The sequence below is a fragment of the Cherax quadricarinatus genome, chromosome 53 (genome assembly GCF_038502225.1).
Source record: "Cherax quadricarinatus isolate ZL_2023a chromosome 53, ASM3850222v1, whole genome shotgun sequence".
Taxonomy (NCBI): domain Eukaryota; kingdom Metazoa; phylum Arthropoda; class Malacostraca; order Decapoda; family Parastacidae; genus Cherax; species Cherax quadricarinatus.
Window position 1 is genome coordinate 20,118,538 of NC_091344.1, and position 19,999 is coordinate 20,138,536.

Sequence of the window (19,999 nt, forward strand, 5' to 3'; positions counted from 1 at the left end):
CTAACTGTGGTTCAAACTGAACAGCCAGGAATAGGTACTCTAGCTTAGTGTTGCACCCAAGGCATTTGTCAGTAAACTAAGTTCTTATTAATCACTTTCGTTTATAAAGCAGATTGGAGATTTTCTTTAATTTCTTCTAGAAATCAAGTAAAACATGAAGCTAGGTTTAGTACACTCGTATATTTGTTGATGTTCATTTATTGAACCAGTGGGTGAGAGCAGCCACAGCATATAGCACAGGTGCAATACACTTTGTTGGGGATTCCTCTGACTTTTTTTTTATACTATCCCATTTAAGGTTTCTTCATGAAATTATGGGTTAGTTGTGAATTGTTTTAACCCTCTCAGGGTCCATGCTGTAGATCTACGGCTTTACGTTGAGAGTCCAAACCGTAGATCTACGCCATGGGCTCGGCTCACTCTAATAAGCTGTGAGTGGTAAATTTGGGCCTAGGTATAAGAGAATACATCTATGTGGTATGTGTGCACCACATAAAACAAATCCTGCAGCACACAGTGCATAATTAGAGAAAAAACTGAGACCATAATTTTTCAATAAAACAGCAACTTTGCAGTGTTTTTTGTATGTTTTTTATAGTTGTATTTGTGATTTCTTGGTCTCAATTCATAGAATGGAAGATATATTACAGAATTAGAGATGATTTTCATTGATTATAGTACTGAAAATGGCTTGAAACTGAGCTCAAAGTAGCGGAAATGTTAAATTTTTGCCGATGTTCAAGAGTAAACAAATGACATCACACGTCTAATACACACCAGCTGGTGGGTCTAATATATGTTCACAAATGTTCTGATATTATTTATACGATTTTTGCAATATTGCATGACAGTAAATCTTCAATTTTTTGGTTTGAATAAAAATTCATTGTGAATTAAAAATCAAAATGGAATTCATTTGTAAAGCATGAAAACATAACTAATGAACAGAGGAGATGTTAGTTTAGTGCCAGGAATGCCTGCTTTGTTTATTCTGGACCCTATTTTGAAATTGGAATACATGTATTTTGAACTTTGCACTAAATTGGCCAAACAGTTGAATTGGCGATTTCTTGTGCTGAATCGATAGAATAGAAGTAATACTAGTCAAATAGCTAAGAATTTGGCCGACTGGAATAAGGTAATCGGCCTAAAATGGGAGTCAAAGTCGGCAAAATCGCCTATGTGTAAATATCACTGACACATCAAAATTTGCGAGAGCATAATTTCATAAATTTTCCATCAAATTTCATACTTTTTGTTTTATTACCTTCAGAAAATGATTCTCTACCATTTTATACGAAAAAATAACAAAATTTTTTTTTGAAAATTCTTGGACACTGGTGCGCACTTTGAAATTTGGCCTCTGGACCCTGAAAGGGTTAAGCATTCTGTTGTGACAATCTCGTTAAATAGTTTTTTACTTTCTCTTTGGCTTTCCAATTGCATTCCAGTTGAAAATTCTGTATTTGGGCTGTCTGCCTGGTATTGGTCCTTTAGTTGTTCTGGGTTAAAACACAGTGATGTTAAAATATAAATAAACGTCTATTTTTATTTAACATCTGATAGCTGATTCTTCATATGAAGATTTATTGTAGCTTGGTCAGTTGTTTTAACTGTCTTTGCCTCAGTATATCAGTCATGAGTCAAATTTGTTTTGCAATTAGTTACTATAATTAGTCATATTCCCAGGTTAATGTATGCTACTGTTCATTATCGTGGGTTGAAAAGTACGCCATTGTCAGGAAAGGGAGTCCTTGTAATTATGTATTTAACCCCTAAATGGTCTAAACATATATATGCGTTCTTACCGCTAGCGCCCCAAACATATATGTACGTTTTAATTTTCCTGCCTAAAATTTGGCACGATTGGCCTGAGATGCCTGGTCAGCATAGAATGGGTCTTAACACTCTTCATCATAACAATCTTCATCAGAGTACAAAACAAATTCTGGTTACAAAATAGAGCGAAACACCAACGTCAAAGACCTGGGAGTGATCATGTCGGAGGATCTCACCTTCAAGGACCATAACATTGTATCAATCGCATCTGCTAGAAAAATGACAGGATGGATAATGAGAACCTTCAAAACTAGGGAGGCCAAGCCCATGATGACACTCTACGGGTCACTTGTTCTATCTAGGCTGGAATATTGCTGCACACTAACAGCACCTTTCAAGGCAGGTGAAATTGCTGACCTAGAAAATGTACAGAGAACCTTCACGGCGCGCATAACGGAGATAAAACACCTCAATTACTGGGAGCGCTTGAGGTTCCTGAACCTGTATTCCCTGGAACGCAGGCGGGAGAGATACATGATTATATACACCTGGAAAATCCTAGAGGGACTAGTACCAAACTTGCACACGAAAATCACTCACTACGAAAGCAAAAGACTTGGCAGACGATGCAACATCCCCCCAATGAAAAGCAGGGGTGTCACTAGCACGTTAGGAGACCATACAATAAGTGTCAGGGGCCCGAGACTGTTCAACTGCCTCCCAGCATACATAAGGGGGATTACCAACAGACCCCTGGCAGTCTTCAAGCTGGCACTGGACAAGCACCTAAAGTCGGTTCCTGACCAGCCGGGCTGTGGCTCGTACGTTGGTTTGCGTGCAGCCAGCAGCAACAGCCTGGTTGATCAGGCTCTGATCCACCAGGAGGCCTGGTCACAGACCGGGCCGCGGGGGCGTTGACCCCCGGAACTCTCTCCAGGTAAACTCAGTGTGCACCATATTAAAAAAAATCTGGGACCACTTAGTACCTTGTGGGAGTGCCAGTTAAATTGAGTGCCAGCTCGAGCAAACAGTGCAGCAAACACCAAGGATTCAATGATGTAATGTCATATTAACACTTCCCTTTTGAGAGGAAAGTGATGTTAACCCCAAGTTTATGGTCTGTCTGTATCTATCTCTGTCTATCTCTATCTGTCTATCTCTCTTTATCTGTCTCACAGGTACACACAAATACAATTATACTTCTTCCTCCTCCCTCCTCCTCCTCCCTCCTCCTCCCCCTCCTCCTCCCCCCTCCTCCTCCCCCCTCCTCCTCCCCCCTCCTCCTCCTCCCTCCTCCTCCTCCCTCCGCCTCCTCCCTCCTCCTCCTCCCTCCTCCTCCTCCCTCCTCCTCCCTCCTCCTCCTCCCTCCTACTACTCCTCCTCCTCCTCCTCCTCCTCCTCCTCCTCCCTCCTCCTCCTTCCTCCTCCTCCTCCTCCTCCTCCCTCCTCCTCCTCCTCCCTCCTCCTCCTCCCTCCTCCTCCTCCCTCCTCCTCCTCCCTCCTCCTCCTCCTCTCCTCCAGCCTCCTCCTCCCTCCTCCTCCTCCCTCCTCCTCCTCCTCTCCTCCTCCTCCCTCCTCCTCCTCCCTCCTCCTCCTCCCTCCTCCTCCTCCCTCCTCCTCCTCCCTCCTCCTCCCCCTCCTCCTCCTCCTCCCCCTCCTCCTCCCCCCTCCTCCTCCCCCCTCCTCCTCCTCCCTCCTCCTCCTCCCTCCTCCTCCTCCTCCTCCTCCCTCCTCCTCCTCCTCCTCTCCTCCTCCTCCTCCTCCTCCTCCTCCTCACCTCCCTCCTCTCACCTCCCTCCTCCTCCTCCTCACCTCCCTCCTCTCACCTCCCTCCTCCTCCTCCTCCTCCTCCTCCTCCTCCTCTCACCTCCCTCCTCCTCCTCCTCTCACCTCCCTCCTCCTCCTCCCTCCTCCTCCTCCTCCTCCTCCCTCCTCCTCCTCCCTCCTCCTCCCTCCTCCTCCTCCCTCCTCCTCCTCCTCCCTCCTCCTCCTCCCTCCTCCTCCTCCCTCCTCCTCCTCCTCCTCCTCCTCCCTCCTCCTCCTCCTCCTCTCCTCCTCCTCCTCCCTCCTCCTCCTCCTCCTCCTCCTCCTCCTCCTCCTCCTCCTCCCTCCTCCTCCTCCTCCTCCTCCTCCTCCTCCCTCCTCCTCCTCCTCCTCCTCCTCCTCCTCCCTCCTCCTCCTCCCTCCTCCTCCTCCTCCTCCCTCCTCCTCCTCCCTCCTCCTCCCTCTTCCTCCTCCCTCCTCCTCCCTCCTCCTCCCTCCTCCTCCTCCTCCTCCCTCCTCCTCCCTCCTCCTCCTCCCTCCTCCTCCCTCCTCCTCCTATACTCCCATGTATCCAAAACATTGCTGGGACCTATAAATACTTGTACAGTATATATTCCTAGACAATAGTTAATGACCAAGGCAGGTGTGAATGTCCACCTGTCAATGTGTTTGTGACAATTTGAGTACAATTTCAGTACCTAATATTAGTGTCAGAACAAAAATTGGTTATGAAATGCCAAGAACTACAATAAATTGTCATTATCAGAACATTAAAAATTATATAAAATATAGAAATGAGAAAAAATGGTATATCGGCAACACTTCCTCAAGCGGCAGGACTCAATATTGGCGTCAGGTGAGCACTAAGTGCCAACTTTGAAGACTCATATCTCAGTAAGTACTGACCCTAATTTTTTTTATTTTAATCCTATAACACTTGGAAAAATTTTCTCTTTATTTCAATGAAAAAAAAAAAAAGATTTTTTTATTTTTCAAAATATTCGGGGCACTGGGGAGAGAACATATATATATGTTTGGACGATTTAGGGGTTAAAGTTACCGAACTAAGCTTGTAGTGTCCCATTTTCTGTAATGTCTTTTTTTTTTTTAATTTCCAGTGGTTGTAGTATTTACTACCCCTTACTGTAATGCATTCCAGTTTTCTACCTGTCTGTGAATAGCGTTCTAATATACAGTAGTATCCTTTAGGCAGCATTTCTTCGTAGTAGAGTTACTCAAGGATCAACATGTTCATCTCTGACAATTTGAATTTATATAAATCACTCTTTAGAAGGCATAAATCCTGTAACGACAGGCAGTCCTCACTTAAATGGGTCGCATTCTGAGAAACACTTAAGTGGAAAATCGTGTTTTCCTATATAATTCCGTTATGTAAAGTGAGATGTTTTCCAAGGAAAAATTTGTTGACTCTACAATATAAGAACAGAGAAAAATGAACTGTGCAGTAAAAAGTTATTATATCAACACTTTACTTATGGACACCAGAGATAGATCAGATGGCTTCTTATCAAGGCTTGGTGGCAAAAAATATGATGGGGTTGAGGTGCTAGTTGAAGGGAAGTTGGGAAAAATGGGCAGCATTGCTGTTTTGCAATACAGCTCCTCCTAGCCTTTGCATCACTACTTTCCCTACCAGTGTACATTTAAACCTAAAACTCATATTTAGGAAAAATAGAATAAAACACATTGGCTGCCAGCTGCAGCCCAGTGAACAGTGTAGCACCAATGCTTGCTACATTTTTATCATGCATTCATTATATGACTTTATTGCTTAATATCCTATTTTCAATGAGGTGAATTTAAATAAAATAAAGACTGGCAATATAAGAATGTTTGTAGACTTAAATTCTGCAAAAAGATATACTGTACTTCAATTTATTTAGAAAAAGTAGTGATATGTAGACGATGGAATTTTATGTAAAGCAGATAAATGACATGATAGAAATAAGGGAGTGAAAACAGACCCTATTAATATTATTTTGCCTTTAAAGATCTTATATCGAGAAAACATCTGGAATGATCCTAGACAACAATCATATCTAGAAAATTGTATGTTATACTGAATGCAGTACTTTGAGAATTATCTGTAATGAAATGCCCCTTGAACAGCTACAACATACATTATACTAGAATTGAAATATGTAGTTGTGGTGTGCTGGAATGTATAGAAGTTTTCAAGAGGTTACTGGACACTTAACTGCATTGTGCATGTGCTGGATCAATCACATTGTGATGGCTGTGTAGGCCTGCATACACTTAGAAGCAGCAGGTTGGGTGACCAGCTGCCTAGAAAGAAGTTTGGCTTCAGTCCAGGCAGGAAGAAAACTCCTCGAAAATAGTTCCAAGTATTGTATTTTCTTCATAAGGAAAATATCTCCTACTGAGTGTCTGTTATATGATGAACTATTCAGTGGCTAAGCAACTCCTGGCCTGCTCTAACATGATATAAACTTTAAATAAGAAAAAAAAGTGATGACATTGCATTCTCTCTTTACTGTATTATACTGTAGTTGAAAGACTACTAAATGGGTACTGAAGTTATCTGTGAATTACAAAGACTTAAAGTACTGTAAATCTCATAGGTAAACAGGAATGAAAAGTAATGTATAACTAATGTAGATGCTCATAAAAATATGCAAGAAAATTGATGAACAGGCAAAACACAAGGCTACTGTTTCAAGCTACAAAACAATGTAATGTTGAAATAACATTACAGAATAGTACTTTGCAAACAGTTGTAGAGTGCTGGAATGGGATCCAAGAGGATGTAGCATCATGCTCTACAACTACTGGAAACTTTAAACATTATCTTGATATCACAGGCATAGTTCTACTTTTGTAACTTCAAATACTTTATCACATACAAATACTGGTTATATCATACATTACCCAAGTACAAAATTAATGTTTTATCATAAAGCTATTTTTAACATGTAATATAAAAATTGTAGGGATTTAATTATTAATATTGAGATTTCTCTTGAAAAATTGTGGTGTCAGTATTCTTTCTATATCTTAAATAAATAAATTATATTCTTTCTTCTTTCAAGAAGGGGAGCAAGGGGTTAGTAACCCCCTTCTCCTGTATATATTACTAAATTTAAAAGGAAAAACTTTTGTTTTTCTTTTTTGGGGCACCCTGCCTTGGTGGAATATAGCTGGTTTGTTGAAAGAAAGAATATATATATATATATATATATATATATATATATATATATATATATATATATATATATATATATATATATATATATATATATATATATATATATATATATAATATATATATAATATATATATATATATAATATATATATATAATATATATATATATATATATATATATATATATATATATACATACATACATACATACATACATATATATATATATATATATATATATATATATATATATATATATATATATATATATATATATATTATTATTATTATTATTATTATGTCAGTACATTTAGGTATTTTGTCTTACAGACCTGGGAACATACATTATTGTGTCAGGGTGTGAGGGATTTTTCATTGCTCCCATACTCTTAATAGTATTCAGTTTTATTATTTTTAACAATGTTTGCTATTGGCCGTTTTGTATTTGCTTAGTTCTTGTTTGTAGCATATATTAGTTTTTCATATTATCGTGTTTGGTTTGCTAAATATAAACTAATTTCAGCACCTGATCAGGATAACTTTAATTAACCATTTCAATATATTATTATGCAGCTTGTAAAATCCTTATACTCTCATGTTGATAATGATCAGACCTCAGTAAAGGAAGTGAAAGATCCACAGTAATCTGTCTAAAATACATTAATTGGAAAAATGTAAAAGAGAAGTATTGTTTGATAATGTGTATTATGGTGTGTATGGCTGTGTTTGTTTTTGATTAGTAGTTTTAACTTTTCAGTGACTAAGTCAAACTAATAATTTGAAAAATTTCTGTGATTATTGTAATGGTAGAGTTCTGTAGGATATTTAATGAAGAAAATCTTTTAAATAAATTGAATTTAGTACTTAAATTTAATATTAAAATCAACTTAAAAAGTGTAATTAAAAATTATCATTCACTTTGCAAATTCAAGTATAGAATTTAGAAGCAAGAAATCTATTACATATACAGTAGTTAAGTATTTTGTTCTGGGCAAGTATTATATTGCTAGTGCAAGAGTTGAGTGTGTTATTGTGTGCGTGGAGGTTACGGCTTAACACTGGCTCACCATGCGTTGCCCGCAGTATCATCACAGGTGGTACTGAGCCGAGGAGTGGAAGGTGATGCCAGCGCCACCCGCCCCCATCCTCCTCGCAAGCAGGTGAGCCAGTGTGATGCTGAACGGCACGGCGGACCCACCATCTCTCTCTATCTAACTCTATATATCTGTCTATTTATATATCTCTCCTCTCCTCTCACTTCTTCTCTCCCCCTCTCTCTCTTGCTCCCTCCCCCTCCCCCTCCCTCACTCAACCCCCCTCTCTTTCTCTCTCTCTCTATTTTCTCTGTTTTTTGTTAACTTTTCAATGCTCTTTATCCAGAATCATTGACTTGCCTTGCTTTCATTTTTTAAGGTTTTGTTGGTTTAATTAATCTTCATTTGTTTCTATTTCCTTCATTTGTCTTGATTTCTTTATTCATTTTTAGTTGATTAGGTTTCTTTATTTATTTTACAGTTTTCTGTAAAAAAAATTTTTACTCAAAAATTCCATAGATATGCCTTGTGCACTGTGCTGATGTTGGTTTTTGGCTTGTTTGTCTTCAAGGGCATATGAGAAGTCTGAATTTCTGTATAAAAATATACAGTATATATGAGCAGTTTAAATAACTTAGCATGCATCAAACCAAATTAGGCATCACCTATTGGAAGTGAATTGATGTCACCCACTAGTAGTAATGTCACATATTGGAAAACAGCCCAAGACAATACTATTTTAGTTGTGTGTATGTTGTTAGGGGTTATGAAATGGGACAGAGAGAATTGTGAGGTGTCGTGACTATGAATAGTGAAGTCTCCATCAGATATTTGGTAAAAGATGTCTAAAACACTCAGTGTAAAAATTAACACAGCATTTTATCTTCAGTAACTATTTAAAAGTTTTTTTTTTTTTCTTAATTTCAAATGTTAACTTCACCTTTCTTACTCACGGTACCTTAAATACTTTCCTGTGCAATTAATTTCATTGCCAGATTTACAGTATATGAAGTGGTATGTAACATATGATGATAAATAATATTAAAGTCAAGATAAGACCAAAACATGCATCCACAGTAGGTATAGTTTTTTTTTTTTTTTTTAATCACAGCTGTCTCCTGCTAAGGCAGGGTGACCCAAAGACGAAAGCACATTTACTTGCATTCACTCAATTGCTCTTTTTTTTTTTTTTTTAACACAAATTCAGAAGTTTTCTAAAAAGCACAGACAGCATTTTTTTTTTTTTTTTTTTTTTTTTTTTTTGTTTTTTTTTATTTTTTTTTTTTTTTTTGTATAACGACATATAAGTGATTACATACACACGAACATTCTAACTCAGGTCATTCCAGAATTGACACCATTAAGAATATTGTACTGTAGTTTAATGTAAGGTGCTGAAAAACCATGAAAATTAAATGAAACAATGAGCTTTAGAGCCAGTAGGGAAGTGGCCCCAACTAAAAGAATTACTGGAAATTAAAAATTGTCAGAAATTAATTTACCAGTGTTTAATAATAAATTGTATGGGTGGAGCATGTTTTTGTGAATATAATAAAAAAAACTGTAATAAACTTAATTAAAAGACGATGACAATACCACCAAATTGGAAGAGGAAATGTAAGATACTGGATACAAAGTTCGAAAATGTTTTTACAGAAGTGGATACATATGATGCAGTTTTAAATCCCAAACAGCCAGTTGAAATGGAAAACATTGAAATATCTGAAAATGAGATGAAGATGTAGACAAGAGAGAGATAGAATAGGACCAGACACAATAGCCCTACAAGTTTTCAAGGAATGTGCAGACAAACTTATTTGTCTGCTATGAAAAAATTTTAGGATCTGATCATGAAGAACAAAGAATTCCTAACTAGCAAACAGTTGATTTTCAGTAAGGGAATTCCCATTTAGATCAAATATAATAAGCTTCTTTAACAGTCACAGAAATCATTCAAGAATAAAATTAATAGGTAACTTACAGCTTTTGACAGAGGTTCTCATGAGAGACTGGTTTAGAAACTACAAAAAGTAGGTGAATTAAAAAGAAAGTATTACTGTGAATGAGAGATTTCTTGTTTGAAAGAAAAATGGGCAGAGTGATACGAGTTACTGTAAAATGTCCTCGTGGGGATCAGTTATTTTTGGGGTGCCACGGGGATCAATGTTTGTCTTGATAATGTTTTTAATTTATAGAAACATTTACCAGAAGGAATAAATAGTTACATAAAAGCATTTGCATTTGTAATCATGTAAGCGCTTATCCACACTGAGTCATGCAGATAAGTATCATGTTCTGTAAGGCAAATGGAGAAAGTGAAAACAGGTCACAGACAGTAAACACATCAGACAGAGGGATTTAGGAGTCATCACTGATAACAAAAATTGTCATGTGAAGATGACGTAAATAAAATTCTGAGAAACTACTGCACATCACTGACTATTATTAAAATAATCTTTTAGATGTACATGTACACGAGAAGAAATTTTGAAAGAACGTGTTCAAAATTTTTGTGTGACCACAATGACAGGCCATGGTCATGAGATATACATTCACTAAAGGATAGGATTATAAAAGGAGACATGATATCCACATAAAATTATTTAAAAGTACTGAAAATTGATAGGAAGACTTCTTGGCACCAGCAACGGGGAGAACATGAGGCAATAGCAATAAACTAAGAAAGAAGAGATCGTGCCAAAGTTCTACTACAAAGTTCTTCATAGAGATTGAACAGTGGGATGATACACAAAGAAACTTTAAAGAATTATGTAATAAACACCATGAGCTGAGCTCTGTTCCTGTAGCTACATGTATGTAGTTAAGTACAGATAAAAAGATAGGTATTTAATTAGTAATTAACTCTTGCTAGGCTAATAAACTCAGAGGATAAACAAATTGCATTAATCAAATTTATCAGAATCAGCCTTACATCATTGTTATGGTCTTTTGTTGTATATTGTGTGTTCACATCATGGAGTTGCAAGGTGTAACAAAAATTTGACATTTAAGAGTGCATTTTGTCCTTCCTCACCCAGCTATTGTGTGTGTGCCTGTGTGTCTTCATTAAGTGTAAACTTGTGTATATATGTCATTGCTTGTGTTATGAATGCGATTACCGTAATCCCCCAGTATCAGCAAGGGATGCATTCCATAAGTAGTTTGCAGATAATGAATTCACAGATAATAAACTTCTACTGCACAGCATTTACGTAAATGAAGAAAGGGTTATGTTTCAAACCCATGTATCCAAATACAGCCTTACTCCTAATTTTTGGCCCCATTTTCAATAAATTATAGGAAGAAGGCATCAATGAGCATAACAGTAAGAGTAATTATTGAATTTCAGTATTAGTCAATGGACTACAGTAAGTCTCCCACTTACGATGTTAATGCTTTTTTGAAAATTCACTGCAAGTTGACTTGAACTTGGGACCTGTTGTTCCATAAAGAAAACCATGTTAAACCCAGAGATGTGTTCCTGTATCCATAATATTTCATGTCTAATTCATTTAATATTTTTACTAACAATATTTATCCAATATTTTTCATTCAGTACTGTTTCTTTTCACTTTAAAATACTGTAGTAATAACCATTGATGAGATGTATTCAATTCTGTATAACATGTAGAACCAAGAAAAACAAAATCCAAAATTCAGTCATATTCTGTCTGGCCAACAGTTTACTTAAAATCAAAACCAACCATAATATTGTGTTCAGTATGTGCCCATTGAACGTTTTTGGTCATTGGTCATTCCTTCTTAGGAATATCAGTATTGTTAGAATGAAAATGTTTGTTTCCAATAAATACGGTATGTGATTGTTATTAGAACTGTAATACATTAGTAATAATTAATACTGAAATGGATTAAGAATCAGCAAAAGGCCAGACAACAAGAGTGTATCGTGTGCTGTATCAACATTGAATGTCAGCCGCATCATGTATTGGAAGAACAAGTCACTGTTCACAACTCATTAATTAGTTCCAGAGTGCCAGTGTCATAAATGCAGAACATCGTAAGTCAGAGCGTAGTTGGGGACCTACTGTATGGATTATTTAAGAAACTACAGCCATAAGAAGTTTTGCATTCATACTTGCTTTTTTAACTTAGAAACATTATTCACATCCGCAAATAAAATCTGGAAATTCAGAAAAAAAGTGTTTTAAATACATTATATAAAATGCTGTTTATTGAAGACAAAAGCAAAAAGTATTCTAAAAGCACATTTATTGTACCATATATCAAATATCAGGTAATGTTCATAAAATTTGTTGCTTTATAATATGTAATACTTTATGTTGTACATAAAATGTAATAGCACTTGTACAACATTCATCTATATTTTTGGCCTAAGCCTATCAAAAAATTTGAAGCCTGTAAATGAGTAATAATTTAAATTTTATATATAATGCATTGTTATTTATGCAAGAGGAAATATTTTTGACCTTGAGGAGATTGTTTGATCTTATTAAACCTCCATCTAATAATGGTATATCCTTTAAAACAGAGTATCAGTACCATTTTCTAAAGCTTTAGGGGGAAATTCAAACTTCCTTGTGAAGAAATTTTGAAAATGGTATTGGACTTTTGTCAAATAACCCCTTCAAGGACAAATTTTCATTCACTTCTAGTTGAATAACCTACTCAGTTGGCTAGGTTTTTCGTACAAATTTCAATTTTAATGCCATTAGAACAGTATTTCCCCTAACCCTATGCACTTTACCAAAGTATGTGTTTTTACAAATTTCAATGTAAATGTCATATGAGCGATATTCAAGGAAATACGGCCGTGTAAACTTTCAGAAATTGTGTAAATCTATTGGAATTCCATTCCTATATTAAAATGATGTTTCTGCCACCCAGCACCACCATCTTAATCCAGCCCATGAACCAAAATGTCTTATCTGGTCTCCATATGTCATTCATCTCTACCTTGGAACTTTCCTTAATTTATATAATGAAAGTCTGTGGGAAGTGTGGAATTAAGTTCCGTTTTTGCAGCACCAGTTAAGCATTCATCACATACGGTATCTGGTGTAGGACTAGCACATGTGAGTTGCGGATACAAGAATCCAGTTTGCGATCACAGGTCATCTGATATAAAACAAAACTACATAATTAGCAAATTTTGCAGTTACAGAACTTAAGGATACTTGGGGATTACAGTAGTGTACATATGTGTGCATGATTAAATGCACATGTGGCTCTGTGCATACAGCCAAATGTGCATACATAATTATGTGCACATTTATGTTTGCTAATGCACAGTCTCCCCCTTATATATATTGTTATTACTGTACTTAAGGAATCTTCAGGGATTGAGCCGAGAGCTCGTTCATTTTACAAGCTAAGAGCTCTTGTCTTTTCCTCTCTTCTCTATCTACATCAAACTCCTCCATTTTCACTGCATTCTCTCTACACATTCACTCTTCCCCTCCCTACTCTTCTTATGCTGCCCTTTCTTCCTCAAAAATGTTCTTTTAATATAATTATGATATATCGAAATGCAAAGTTTTTTTTATTGTATATGTCTGGGGTTCAGACTTCTCATAAGTCCATTGCTGTGTGTACTGTTGGCAGCCCCTCTTACTTTTGCAAGCACTTGATTATTGTGACACCTAGTTTATTATGTTTGAATCTGTGCCATTTATTTAGCATTGCAGTCTCTCTGTCTCTTTCTCTATCTCTGTTTTCAATTAATATTAATTTAGTTGCTTCTGCTCCTTTTTATTGCTACTATTACATATTCTTAACAGATTTCCTAAACTTTTCACATGTTCCAAATTTGTCTTAAGCTTTTCCCCTTTGAATGTTAACTTTTCCTGTGGAGCACATTTTAGATTATAAAAAGCCCTCTTAAGTTTATTGTGTTTGGTATAGTTTTAATCTTCTTGTTCTTTCTTTAGCATGTACCTCAAAGCTATAATTTGTTAATCACTCTTCCCCCCTCCTCCTCCTCCTCCTCCTCCTCCTCCTCCTCCTCCTCCCTCCCTCCCTCCCTCCCTCCCTCCCTCCCTCCCTCCCTCCCTTCCTCCCTCCCTTCCTCCCTCCCTCCCTCCCTCCCTTCCTCCCTCCCTTCCTCCCTCCCTTCCTCCCTCCCTCCCTCCTCCTCCCTCCTCCTCCCTCCTCCTCCCCTCCCTCCTCCTCCTCCTCCCCCCCCCCTCCCCCCCCAAGTGTTTAAATGTAATAATGCATACACATGAACATTTCTAATTATTCCATAGTGTCTTCTCCATACAGATTTTCATCCCATATTTTGCTATCAGAAAATCAAGTTTGGTGTCTGTATGCTAGTAAATTTATATAATGTACATGATGAGTTTGATAATCTTACTGGTATTAACCTTTCACTGACTGGGGTAGGATTTTGGTCTCTGTAGTGCATGTGTGAGCTGCATGGTGGTCAGTATTATATGCACAGCATTTTCATTTCTCCACATTATATTGTGTTACAGGAGTGATTGTTCTCATTCATGTGTGTTGCATGAGCGGGTGTCATCATTTTTGTGCGTTATGTAAGTGGTGGTTCTTATTGGTGCCTTAAGTGAGTGGTGGTTCTCATTCTTGCTGTCATTCTTGTATGTTACATAGGTAGTGGTTCTTATTTTTGTCACATGAGTGGTTGTTTTCACACTAGTTACATGAGTGAATCTCATTCCTGTGTGTTACATAAGTGGTTATTGTAGCTCTTGTGTTATACAAGTGGTTATCATTCTTGTGTGTTACCTGAGTGGTTTTATCAAATGATTCACGTGTTATATGAGTGGTTGATGAAAAAGCACCTGATGCAGAAGCTTTTATCAGGATAACATTTCACTCTGTGTAGTTTTATTATAACTAGATAGCTCTACACAGCCAAACATTCTCTTAAGGGGAGCTTGTTCAGCAAAGTGTCTGTTTTTAAACCATACCATGGGTAGGGATAGAACTCCCAATCAGAGTCATAAAACTCCAGACTGACACGTTATCCACTGGGCCAGCTGCCTACAATAAGATTCATCCAACTAGGTATATTTATACACCATAGGAAGGTTAGCATAGGGACCACTGTGACCACAAATGCAAGTGTTTTACAAACGAATCTCTTGCCACTGTGGCCATGAATAACTCTAACTCAAGTCCCCTCAAAGCCATTATCATGACTCATGAAACTGTAATGACATGATTGTGAACAAACCATACCACGGGCAGGGACAGAACCCACTATCAGAGAGTCATAAAACTACTGAGCGATGCGTTAGCCACTGGGCCAGCTGGCTACAAGAAGATTCATCCAACTAGGTATATTTATACACCATAGGGAGGTTAGCATAGGCACCACTGTGACCACAATTGCAAGTTAGCCAATGCTCGCCAACGTGGCATTGACTAACTCTAACTCAAGTACCCTCAAAGCCGTCGTCATGACTCAGGAAATCGTAATGACACAATTGCTGGCCCAGTGGCTAACACGTTGGTCTGGAGTTTTATGACTCTGATTGCGGATTCTATCCCTGCCCGTGGTATAATGTGTTTACAATCGTGTCATTGTGATTTCGTGAGTCATGATGACAGCTTTGAGGGGACTTGAGCTAGAGTTAGTTACAGATTCGTCTGTAATAACTTGCATTTGTGGTCACAGTGGTGCTTATGCTAACCTTCCTATGGTGTATAAATATACCTAGTTGGATGAATCTTATTGTAGCCAGCTGGCCCAGTGGCTAATGTGTCGGTCTGGAGTTTTATGACTGAATGCGGGTTCTATCCCCTCCCATGGTATTTTTTGTTCGCAGTTGTATCATTACAATTTCATGTCTATTTTTTTCATTATCAGTGGGAAAAACAGGCATAAATGTAGTATAGTATAATGCTTTACGAAGTTGCAGACTGCAACATTGTCATTAAAGGAACAAACACATTATACTGTATTTGTGTGTGTTTTGCCACTATGTCAGTATTTTATATAATTTCTCTCTCACCATTGTCAACAGTAGGCCATTTAGTAATTCTCATTCTAGTGTGCTACATGTATGGTTGTTTTCATCAGCCTTTATCCATACTCTTGTTTACACTGTTGTTGTACACGAATAGTATACAATACCAACAAGATGAAAACTAGACACTTGCAACATCTGGGCATCTTTATTGTAGACGTTTTGCCATCCAGTGGGTTTATCAATACAAATTCAAGGACATAATTGGAAGACAAGAACTATATACAAAAGATGAGGTAATCAGTCCCTCAACCTTGGAGTTGGTATGAAGAGCACTGTAGTCATGCAGATTCTTCATGACTGTGGTGCTCTTCACACCATTTCCAAGGCTGAGGGGCTGATTACCTCATCGTTTGTATATAATTCTTGTCTAACAATTATGTCCTTGAATTTGTATTAATAAAGTCACTGGATGGCAAAACGTCTACAATAAAGATACCCAGATGTTGCACATGTGTCTAATTTACACTGCTGATGTTTACAATATTCACATTAACAATTTTTAATTGTGCATGTTTTTTTTTTTTTTTTTTTTTTTTTTTTTTTTTTTTTTTTTTTTTTTTTTTTTTTTTTTTTTTTTTTTTTCTTAATGTAGAAGACATCATAGCATTCTTTGAGTACCTGTATGAATGTTTGATTTTGGAAGCCATACATGGGTGAGGGATTATTTTTCTAAACTAAAACTTATTCCCACTTTGATCCAACTCTAAACTTACCCCATTTAAGAAAATGCCTTTGCATATAATAAATGCATGTTATTTTAGGTTAAGGTTAGCTTCTTTTTAAGGTTATAAAATACAGTTCACTTGATATATAATTACTGTACTTGTGGGTGTTAGTGTTCATGGCATTACAATGATTCTTGAACAGAAATCCTTTAGTATTGCTTTAATTACAGTACACTACTTAGATTTGAGATTGTTCCTTAATGTATATCAATTTGTTCTATTAATAAATGAATTTTATTATTAATACAATTTTAATAAATTCTTTAATGAATGTTGATGCTTTGGAAGTAAACAGTGAGTAAATTTAACTTGATTGGTAATAATTTTACAAATGCATTTTACATTGAAATAGTGCATTATTTTTTCCGTGAATGTTTTATTGGTTTATGTTTAAAATAGATTAGTTCCATTAGAGTTTACGTTAGTTTTAACTTGTATGCATTTTTCCTCTGAAAATATTGATGGGGATGGTCTGTAAAGCTATTTGCTATTTGTTATAATTGTGGTCACATTAGTATATCTCATCCTTCATGGCTTTATTTGGTCTTGTGCCTGATACTTTCACATTTAAGTTGAAATAGAATGAATTTCATTCTTGTACTAATTATTATGGCTGCAAATTGTTACATAAATTATTCAAGCATGAAAGTTGTCTTAATATTTCTAACAAAAACCCATATTTATGGGCATTGTGTAGTAAAGATCAGTATTTTTATTAGACAACTTTGTCTATGGAAAATTGCCTTGATAATTTAAGATGTATAGTTTGATTCTGTCATACCTTATTTAATGTAATGTATTTGATCTCTAAGCTCTTAAGCTGATTATCTCACAGGAAAGATTTTTATCCATTGTTCAAAGTGTGTAGTACCTAGTTCTTGCCTCACTTATAGATAGTAAGAACCGTACAGTACATTTACACACATTAGGTGAAAATAAAGGCAATCATGTTAAGGACTTCATAAAATCCTTCTCTGTATGTTATGTTTTGCTAGTACAGTATATTGAACTGTGAGTTAATGCATGCAGCTTTTAGACATTAAATATATTGCAATAAACAAATACTGTAGTTGTTTCCTTCAGTTGTAGATTATTTGCAATGTCAGACTTTAAGAAAAATGCCCAGGTAAATTTTTTTCAAGAAATAGTTTGTAATATATTTTTGTTGGATGACTGCACCCATGGTGTGGCAGTGTGTGCTTGCTATTGTTCATTGTCACATCTGTTATATTACACCAACTCATCCGTATCCTCTTAGTGGTGTGTTTGGAACCTTTCTCATCATTCTCAGCCTGGCCGCACCAACCCTAATGTGACCTCGCTTGTCAGAACACTCTCACCCTCACCTCTGCTGAAATCTGACCCCGACATGCCTGATTTTGTAAGTGACTGGCAAGATCGTGGCTGATAAACTGCAACTGTGTCAGTTGGCAGTTCAGGCATTATGAACTATAGAGAACATCACAATTACTACTTGGTATCAAAGTGAGATTGTAATATTCTTACCTCAGAGGTTCATAATACATTGTTTGATCTCTCCAGCACCTAAGCTTACTTGCACTGTATTCTAACATGATCTTTAATTCTCCATGTGTCATTTATTAATGCTTCTCTTCTATTTTCCATGTAATTTGCATGTAGCATGTTTTCTTCACATAGTTAAAAATAACAGTTTACTCTTGTTCATATTGCAATGATTGCATTGTTATTTCAGATATACTGTATATACAAATCAAATGACATTGCATCCTAATCTAATCTAGGTTTCTTCTGTATTTGATGCTTTAGATTATAGTCAACATTTATAAGTATATCAATATGCACACAGAACTTTGGTGTGGAGACCATTAATTTTTCCTCTCTTCTATTATTTATAACTTTCATTAAATAATTTCAAATTTTCAATGAAGCTGGTCAAAGTTAAAAAATGCTTCTGATACATGGTAATATGCCATGCAATGAGCACATTCAATAGGACTATGTATATTAGTCCTTTCACTGATTTTTTCTTCCACAATCCATAACAGAATCGTCACTACCAGCAGGGCGGCAAGATGGCCGCAGACCGAACCGCCAATCGCTATAACCCCATCGGCAGTGGTGGCGGCTATGGTAGTTATGGCGGTGGTGGGAATGATGCGGGCTATACCAACCACGCGGCTGGCCAATCTTTCTACAACTTCTCCACACCATCATTCAGTGGAGAAAATTACACCTCATTCTCCGGCATGAGTAATAACTCTGGTGATGACACTTACAGTCAGTACTGAGGCCGGCCCGTGTGTATGTTTTGAGTGACAAAACCAGGCTACGTGCAGGAGCTAAAAAAAAAATACGCAATGCAATCGACCTATTACATTAGGATTTTTGTAGATGAAACTGAAAATACACAGAGCTATTAACCTGTTACAGTGGTTCAATTTTTTTCATCATTTCATTGATAGTAAATACTACCAAAACATTGTTTGATCTCGTAATTTTTCCTTCATATAAATAGTGGCATAACTTCTGAGCCTTGTAAGCCAGGGTACTGCTACATTGTTGGTCAAGAAGTTAATGTCACTCTTGAGAATATTCAGGCTTTATTGTCATTGAGAAAATGTGCTATGCATTTTAAATGCTTAGATATCTGGTGTAGTCATCTTCAAAGTTAAATGCTCTTTTTTTAATTTTTTTACCTCTGATTTTATCTGGTAGAAGCAGGAAGTCTATTCATTGTTTATTTTCATTTTTGGATATTGAAATTGGAGCAGAATTTTTTCTTTTAACCAGTTGTCACTCAATTATTTTTCTGATGAGTAATGCCTTGGCCAGGCCTTGGTTCTAGTACCAAGATTTTTCTTTTTCATACCTTGTATACTTGTTTGTTTTTGTATTTTTGGTGAATATATATATTAGCCAACAAATTGTCAGAAAGTGTGTTTTTCATGAAGTATTTTATTCTACTGCGGCTTTCCCTTCAGCAGACAAGTGACGCTGCCGTAGCTAGTTGTCATTTATTATGGTTATTATACTGTAGTCTTATTCATATATCCTATAATTACATAATTGATGGTTTCATATATCTTTTTCCATATGTGTTCTTTCATGCTTGGAAAATATGGTTTGTTTTTTGGTACAGTAAGGTGTTGTTTTAAGTTTTTCATTGAAATGTTGACCTCAGATGTTTAGTTTTATCATGTACTATTGGTCGGTAGCCACCATACCTGAACATACTGTAATTTTTTTCTCATAAAAAAACTCAACAAATGTTTTGTACAGTGCAACATTATTTTTGCTCACACTGTAATAAGTTACTTGACAGATATATTTAATAAAGTGAAACTATCATTTGTGCTTTTCTCCCCTGGTAAGTATTGTCATTATTGTATAAATAAAAAATATGTGAATAAAAATTGTCATATCTTTATTATGATTGTATTTTTTTTATTTAATATGCAAAATGAAAAGTTCAGTGTTGAAAATATCTGATTGAATCTTACTTTTCAGTTATTCAGTAATTTTTGGCTTAAAAGTTTTCTTCAGTTATTGC

General features: G+C 36.4%; 1 protein-coding gene across 7 annotated transcripts in view; it reads left to right on the forward strand.

Moving 5' to 3' along the window:
• Positions 1–19,797, forward strand: part of LOC128692354 (sex-lethal homolog) — a 173,703-nt gene extending 153,906 nt beyond the window's left edge. For 4 of the 7 annotated variants that reach the window (XM_070096415.1, XM_070096413.1, XM_070096416.1 and 1 more), the window contains exons 7-8: positions 17,726–17,848; positions 18,495–19,797. In XM_070096415.1, coding sequence (XP_069952516.1) covers positions 17,726–17,848; positions 18,495–18,737 — 366 coding nt within the window. In that variant the 3' untranslated portion in view covers positions 18,738–19,797. The remainder of the gene's footprint in view (positions 1–17,725; positions 17,849–18,494) is intronic. The other 3 variants (XM_070096419.1, XM_070096418.1, XM_070096417.1) reach the window with 2 other exon arrangements.
• Positions 19,798–19,999: the final 202 nt, after the last annotated feature.